We start from the raw sequence: 7,464 nt of genomic DNA on the forward strand, positions 1-7,464 counted from the left end.
GGGTGCTGGGCAGTGGCACTGGGTGCTGGTGCTGGGTGCTGGGCACTGGGTGCTGGACGCTGGGTGCTGGGCAGTGGCACTGGGTGCTGGACGCTGGGTGCTGGGCACTGGGTGCTGGGTGTTGGTGCTGGGTGCTGGTGCTGGGCACTGGGCACTGGTACTGGGTGCTGGGCACTGGGCAGTGGTACTGGGCAGTGGTACTGGGCAGTGGCACTGGGTGCTGGTGCTGGGTGCTGGGCAGTGGGTGCTGGGCAGTGGCACTGGGTGCTGGGTGCTGGGCACAGGGTGCTGGGCAGTGGCACTGAGTGCTGGTGCTGGGTGCTGGGCAGTGGGTGCTGGACACAGGGTGCTGGGCAGTGGCACTGGGTGCTGGACGCTGGGTGCTGGGCACTGGGTGCTGGGTGTTGGTGCTGGGTGCTGGTGCTGGGCACTGGGCAGTGGGTGCTGGATACAGGGTGCTGGGCAGTGGCACTGGGTGCTGGCACTGGGTGCTGGGCAGTGGGTGCTGGGCACAGGGTGCTGGGCAGTGGCACTGGGTGCTGGGTGCTGGTGCTGGGCACTGGGCACTGGTACTGGGTGCTGGGCACTGGGCAGTGGTACTGGGCAGTGGCACTGGGTGCTGGTGCTGGGTGCTGGGCAGTGGGTGCTGGACACAGGGTGCTGGGCAGTGGCACTGGGTGCTGGGTGCTGGGCACAGGGTGCTGGGCAGTGGCACTGAGTGCTGGTGCTGGGTGCTGGGCAGTGGGTGCTGGACACAGGGTGCTGGGCAGTGGCACTGGGTGCTGGTGCTGGGTGCTGGGCACTGGGTGCTTGTCGGGACGTGTCTGTCCCTCCAGTCCCCAGGTGGGTGCTCCAAGGGTGCCCCTGCTGCTGCGGGCACTGGTGTGACTGGGTCGGGGGGAGGTACCCTGCGGGGGGGTGGGGGGGGTGGGTGTCTGCCCCGGGTGCCCCCTCCCAGGCCCCGCTCCCCCACGTCCCCGCGGTGTCCCACAGCCCCAAGACCATCGCGGGCATCGCCTCGGCCGTGGTGCTCTTCATCGCCATCGTCACCACCATCGTCTGCTGCTTCATGTGCTCCTGCTGCTACTTGTACCAGCGCCGGCAGCACCTCCGCACCCCGCTGCAAGGTCGGGGGGGTTTGGGGGTGCAGGTGGGGGCCTGCAGGGATTGGGGGGGTGGGATGCAGGAGGGAGGCCTATAGGTAGAGGGTGGGGGATTTGGGGTGAGGGGGGGGGCCCTGGACGAATGTGTGTGGGGGATCGGGGTGCAGGGGGGGCACTGGGGTGCAGGGTGGGGGATTTGGGTGCTGGGGGAGGGCACTGGAGCGGGTGCTGCTGAGATCACCCCAGTGCCCGCCACCATCCCCTGGCCCCCCCCCCCCCCGAGGGCCATGGACACCCGCGGGCACCGCCGGGCTCTGTCCCGGTCCCCGTCCCTGTGCCGGGGTGCTGCAGCCCCCACCCCATCTCTCCCACAGGCCCAGAGATTCCGCTCTCCAGCTACCCCCCCGCGGCCCCCCCAGCCCCCTTCCCCATGGACCCCAAAGCCGGCCCTGTGCCCCCCCAGCCCGGCTTCACCCCCATGGCCATGTACCCGCCGGCCGGCCCCGCCGCCCAGTACCCGCTGTACCCCTCCGGCCCCCCCGTCTACAACCCCACAGGTGAGCATGGGGGAGGGGGGGGGGGGGGGAATGGGACACCCACCCCCTATTCCCCAGGGGCACCCGGTGGCCCTGCAGGGGCTGACACCCCATCCCGCCCCCCCCGCAGCGCCTCCGCCCTACGTTCCGGCACAGCCCAGCTACCCTGGAGCCTGAGCACCCGCGGGGACCCCGGCACCCTCCTCCCGCCGCCGGCCAGCGGGGCCGGGCTGGGGACCCTCATCCCCCTGCCACGGGGCCGGGAGGGTGCCCCGGCCGTGGCCGGATCAGGCCCTTCCCGGCTGTCCCGGGGATGACCCCGTGCCAGCAGCACAGGGCAGCTCTTGTCCCGCACACTGGGCCCTTTGTGGGTGCCTCCGCCCCGGCTTCGGGTGCCAACAGCCCCGTTGCACCCGTCGAAGGGGAGGTGCCCAGGGGGGTGTCCCCCGAGGGCCGTGCATCGCTGCACCCCTGCACACCCGCGTCCGGATTCGGCCCCGGCTCTTCCCTGCCCGGGGTTGGCATTAAACCGCGTCTTGTGCCCCACACCCAGTGTCGTCTCGGTGGCTCCGTACCGGGGCGGGGTGGGAGGGCAGAGCCCCGCACCCCTCCCCGGGGAGCTGTAAGGGGCGGGGGGGGGTGGGGTGGGGCAGGCTGTGACTTCCCCCCCCTTCCCGTTCCACTCCCAGGGCATCTCCATCCAAAAATTGGGTTGGGATGGATAATTCCCACCAAACCAGCCACCGGGATGAGCCAGCCTGGGAGCGCTGCTGCCCACCCAGCGCCACTGCTCAAGATTGGGGTGTGAAACCATCCCCCGTGGCGTTTTGGGGCAGAAAGCAACAAATTCAGCCCCGGGATGGGGGCTGCGGGTGCGAGGCCAATTCCTCCACCCGTCCCCCCCATCCCGAATCGCCAGAGCCGGGATCCGTCTCCCTTCACAGCCCGTGGCGAGGAACAGGCGCCGGGGCAGCGTGATTCACCCCGGTTATTTTGGATGGCTGCTCCCAGGGTGATTCATCCCCGCCCCGGCACTGTCGCCGGGAGGGGGGGATCCAGCCACCAGCTAAATTTGGGATCGCCGAGTCCATCGCTCCCGGCGGGGGGAAAAGCCGTGCAGACACGTTCCCCCGGGGGGCAAACCGCTGCCCCATCTCCCAGGGGACCGTGGGTCCCAGCATCCCGTCGCCCCCAAAACCCCCGCAACGAGCCCGGGGAAGGGGGAGCCGGGGGGGCAGCTCTGAGTTTTATTTAAGTGGGATGGAGGGGGGAAAAAAAAAATAATAAAAATAAAAGAAGCAAGGCGGGCACTGGGGGGGGGGGGAAGTTGTCCCCAGGGCGGTCCCCGCCGGCCGCGGGCGCACACAGCCAGCTGCGTGGGGGCTCAGGGTTTGGGGACCGCCTGCTCCCGGAGGTAGAGGTCACGGATTTCGGCCAGGCTGCGGCTGAGGCCGCCCAGCGCCTGGGCGATGACGCGCAGGACGGAGGTGGTCTCCCGGCGGCTCTCGGCGTATTCCCGGCGGAAAGCTCGCATCTCCTGCACCAGCCGTTCGTTAGACTGGACGATGCGTTTTTCGGCCGGGGTGAGCTGGGTGCAGTCGGGCGCCCCGTCCGACAGTCCCGTCGTCCCGGGGGGTCCCGGTTCGCCTGCGCCGCAGTTATTGAGATGCTCGGCCTCTTGCTCGAAGAGGATGCTCGGGAAATCGGAGCCCAACGGCTCCTGCTGCCCGCTCAGGTCGCCGAGGGAGAGTTCGGGGGGCGCGGGGCGCGGGGGGCTCCGGCTCCAGCCCTCGCACAGCTCGCTGGGCGGGTGGGTGCCGGCACGGGGTAGCCGGCGTTCGGCGCCATGGCTGGGGATGCTGTCGGCGGCCGGGCCGTGGAAGGGCTCAGTCTTCACCTCCACCGGCTCCTCCTTCACTGCCTCCTCCTTGACGCCTGCGGGATGGACGGAGAGCGCGGGGCAGCTGGCGGGCCCCCCCATCTCCCCAGTGCCCCACAGACCGAGCGACCGGACCCCCTTCTGCCTCTGCTTCCCCCTGTCCCTGTCTCCCTCATCCCCATCCCTGTACTCCCGTGTCCCCTCTCCTGCACCCGATCCTGGTCCCATCTATACGTACGTATCCCCATAGCCCCGTGTCCCTCTTCGTGGTTCAGCCCCATCCCATGTCCCTTGTCCCTCTCCTGGTCCCAGTACTCCCATATCCCTGTCCTGACTGTGGTCCCCCCATGTCCCTGCATGGTCCCAGTACCCCCAATGTCCCTGTCCTGGTCCCCACATGTCCCTGTCCTGGTCCTGGTCTCCCATGTCCCTGTTCTGATCCTGGTCCCCCCATGTCCCTTGTCCCTGTCCTGGTCCTGCCCATGTCACTGTCCCAAACCCACCATGTCCCTGCCCTGGTCCCAGCCCCCTCTTATCCCTGTCCTGGTCCCACTACACCCTGTCCCTTGTCCCTGTCCTAATCCCAGTCGACCATGTCCCTGGCCTGATCCTGGTATCCTCCTGTCTCGATCCCAGTGCTGCTGACCCTTGTCCCTGCCCTGGTCCGTGTCCCTTCATGCCCCTGTCCTGATCCACTCATGCCCCTGTCCTGATCCTGGTCCCCCCATGCCCCTGTCCCAGTCCCGGTCCTGCTCTCAGTCCCCTCCTGTTGCTGTCCTGGTGCCAGTCCCCTATCCTGGCCCAGGTCCCCCCATGTCCCTGACCTGGTCTCGGTGCTCCTGGCCCTGTCCTGGTCCCAGTACCCCTGTTGCTGTCCCCGTCTCCTGTGTAGCTGTCCTGGTCCTCCCATGTCCCTATCCCCCTGTCCCCTGTCCTGGTCCCCCCACATCCCTGCCCCTCCACGTGCCTGTCCCAGTCCTCCACGTCCCCGTCCTCCTCGCCTGTGTCTATGTCCCCTCCATGTCCCTGCCCCTCTGTCCCTGTCCTGATCCTCCCTGTCCCTGCCCCAGTCCCTCCCTGCACCTCTCCTGGTCCCCCTGCCCTTGTCCCAGTTTCCCCCATGTCCCTGTCCCAGTCCCCTCGTGTCTGTGTCTCCACCCCAGTCCCCCCACATCCCTACCCTGTTCCCCTGTGTTTGTGTCCTGGTCCCTCCACGTCCTGGTCCTTGTCCCCCATGTCCCTGCCCCTGTCCTCCAGGTCCCTGCCTTGGTCCCCTGTATCCATGTCCTGGTCCCCCATGTCATGGTCCCAGTGTCCCTGTCCTGGTCCCGGTCCCCTGCGTCCCTGTGCCAGTCCTTCATGTCCCTGTCCCGGTCCCCCATGTCTGTGTCCTGGTCCCCCACGACCTGGTCCCAGTGCCCCTGTCACAGTCCTGGTCCCCCTGCATCCTGGTCCCACTGCCCCCGTGTCCCTGCTCCAGTCCCTCCATGTCCCTCCTGTCCTGGTCCCCCATGTCTGTGTCCTGGTCCCTCTCACGTTCTGGTCCTGGTCCCTTGTGTCCCTGCCCCTGTCCCTCTACGTCCCCATCCTGGTCCCAGTGGCCCCCTGTCCCTGACCCAGTCCCCCATGTCCCTGTCCCGGTTCCCTGTGTCCTGGTCCCCCCACGTCCTGGTCCTGGTCCCCCGTGTCCCTGCCCCTGTCCCTCCATGCACCTGTCCTGGTCCCAGTGACCCCCTGTCCCTGTCCCCTGTGTCCCTGTCCTGGTCCTCCACGTCCGTGTCCCGGTCCCTCCACACACCTGTCCTGTTCCCCCGTGTCTGTGTCCTGGTCCCCCCACACCCTGGTCCTGGTCTCCTGTGTCCCTGTCCCAGTTCCCCATGTCCGTGTCCTGATTCCCCATGACCGTGTCCTGGTCCCACTGCCCCTGACACTGCCCCGGTCCCTCCATGCCATGGTCCTGGTCCCCAGTGTCCCCGTCCCTCCACACTCCTGTCTTTGGTCCCCGTGTCCCTGTCCCAGTCCCCCGTGTCCATATCCTGGTGTGTACCCCCGGTCCCTGTCCCCCGTGTCCCTGTCCCAGTCCCCCGTGTCCATGGCCTGGTGTGTCCCCCCCGGTCCCTGTCCCCCGTGTCCCTGTCCCAGTCCCCCGTGTCCATGGCCTGGTGTGTCCCCCCCCGGTCCCTGTCCCCCGTGTCCCTGTCCCAGTCCCCCGTGTCCATGGCCTGGTGTGTCCCCCCCGGTCCCTGTCCCCCGTGTCCCTGTCCCAGTCCCCCGTGTCCATGTCCTGGTCCCCCCCCCCCCCGGTCCCTGTCCCCCGTGTCCCTGTCCCAGTCCCCCGTGTCCATGGCCTGGTCCCCCGTGCCCGTGTCCCGGTCCCCCCCCCCCCGCCCCCGCCCCGCGCACCCACCGTGCGGCGCCACCACCTCGACGCTGAGGAGCGGCGGGTCGACGCCGGCGGCGCCGCGCGGTCCCCAACCGGGCGCGGGCCCGGGGCCGAGCTCCGGCGGGCCAGGCCCGGAACCGTTCCCGTTGCCGTTGCCGTTGCCGGGTCGGCCGGCGGGTCGAGCGGCGGGTCCCTGCCTCTCCTGCCGGTGCCGGGTGATCTTATCGTTGGCCCGACGGCGCAGCCCCCGCCAGCGGTTCTTCACCTCGCCGATGTCGCGCTGGTTGCGGCCGGCGGCGTTGATCTTGTTGGTGATGCGCCACCAGATCTTCTGCTTCTCGTAGGCGTTGACGGTGCTGGCGGCGGCGCCGAAGAGCAGCTGCTCGTACTTGAGCACCTCGCTCATCAGGATGTCGATCTCCTGCAGCGTGAAGTTCGGCTTCCGCTTCAGCAGCCCCCGCCGCGCCCCGCCGCCGCCGCCGCCGCCGCCGCCGCCGCCGCCCGCCGCCATGCTCGCCGCCGCCGCCGCCGTCGTCTCCTCCTCATGGCGCCGCCCCGCCGCCCATCGCCCCGCCGCCGCGCCTTTTGTCTTGCGCCGTCTCCCCGGTACCGAGCGCTCCGCCGAGCGGAGCGGAGCGGGGCGGAGAGAGGCGGAGCGGGGCCGGCGGCACCGCGACCCCTGACGGCCGCCGCCGGGCGCTGCCGCTGCCGGTGCCGCTGCCGGGGCGGGATCGCGCCCCCTGCCGGCCGCCGCCGCGCACAGCCGCTCCGGTACGGCTCCGGTACCGCCCCCTGCCGGGAGCCACCGTCCCGGTTCGTTGTGGCGCCCCCTGCCGGACCCCGCCGGGCGCTGCCGCCCGCTCCCCCCCCCCCCCCCCCCCCCCCCCCCCGGTTCGCTCCGGTAGCGCGTCCCCTGCCGGCCGCCGGCGGTCAGGTCACGCCGCCGGGTGCCCGGTCCGCGGTGATGGCGGGTGCTCGGTTCGGGGTGTCCCAGTGGCCCCGGGGTGCCGGGTCCGGAGCGATCCGGGAGTGCCCGGTTCGGGGTGTCCCGGCAGCCCCGGGGTGGGTGGTTCGGGGTGTCTGGGTGGCCCCGGGGTGCCCGGTTCGGGGTCCCCGCTGGCCCCCGGGTGCCCGCACGGGGGGCTCTGGGTGCCGGGTGGGGCAGAGCACCCCGGGGGTCCAGCGCCCCGCTCCACCCCAAACACCCCCGTCGCGCCCCCCCAACACCCCCGGGGCGCCACCGTCCTCCCAGCCCGGGTGAGCGGTGGGTGCCCCGAGGGGCAGGAGCGGGCTGGGGGGTGCGGGGACCCCCCCTGCCCACCGGCCCCGCTCCCCCCGGGCCGTGCTGGCCGCTCGCTGGGGGCCGAGGCGCTGCCCTCCTGCAAAATGCCCAAATATAGGCACTTCGCCCGGTTTCAGGAGCCGCGGCTCGGCCTCGCAGCCCGTGCCCACGGGGGGGGGGGTGTGTGTGTGTCCCCGAGCCAGTGGGGAGCCCCCCCGGGGGCCACCCTGCACCCCGAGTCCTGCCCCGGCACAGTGGTCCCATCACCGTCGCGCCCTGCA

The 7,464-nt window shown here is 70.8% G+C and overlaps 2 protein-coding genes across 2 annotated transcripts; one reads left to right on the plus strand and one right to left on the minus strand.

Moving 5' to 3' along the window:
• Window positions 1-993: 993 nt before the first annotated feature.
• On the plus strand, window positions 994-2,187 carry SHISA4 (shisa family member 4; the record flags this gene model as incomplete). Its single annotated transcript, XM_076357937.1, is given in 3 exon segments — window positions 994-1,127; window positions 1,478-1,660; window positions 1,770-2,187. Coding segments are annotated over 3 exon segments (364 nt in total), but the record flags the coding sequence as incomplete, so codon positions are not given.
• A 677-nt stretch (window positions 2,188-2,864) lies between these two features.
• On the minus strand, window positions 2,865-6,412 carry LOC143170221 (uncharacterized). The gene is made up of 2 exons (XM_076358317.1): window positions 5,926-6,412; window positions 2,865-3,574 (listed from the first exon to the last, which is right to left on the minus strand). Exons 1-2 carry the CDS (start codon window positions 6,410-6,412, stop codon window positions 3,024-3,026), a joined length of 1,038 nt encoding a protein of 345 aa, XP_076214432.1. The 3' UTR covers window positions 2,865-3,023.
• Between the last annotated feature and the right edge of the window lie 1,052 nt (window positions 6,413-7,464).

The sequence above is a fragment of the Aptenodytes patagonicus genome, chromosome 22 (genome assembly GCF_965638725.1).
Source record: "Aptenodytes patagonicus chromosome 22, bAptPat1.pri.cur, whole genome shotgun sequence".
Lineage (NCBI taxonomy): Eukaryota > Metazoa > Chordata > Aves > Sphenisciformes > Spheniscidae > Aptenodytes > Aptenodytes patagonicus.

Excerpts from the sequence above, each read along its gene's own strand:
- LOC143170221 (XM_076358317.1), bottom strand. The coding sequence starts at position 6,412 with ATGGCGGCGGGCGGCGGCGGCGGCGGCGGCGGCGGCGGCGGCGGGGCG. Across the intron at positions 3,575-5,925 it reads CGAGGTGGTGGCGCCGCACG|GCGTCAAGGAGGAGGCAGTG; the intron begins GTGGGTGCGCGG and ends TCCATCCCGCAG.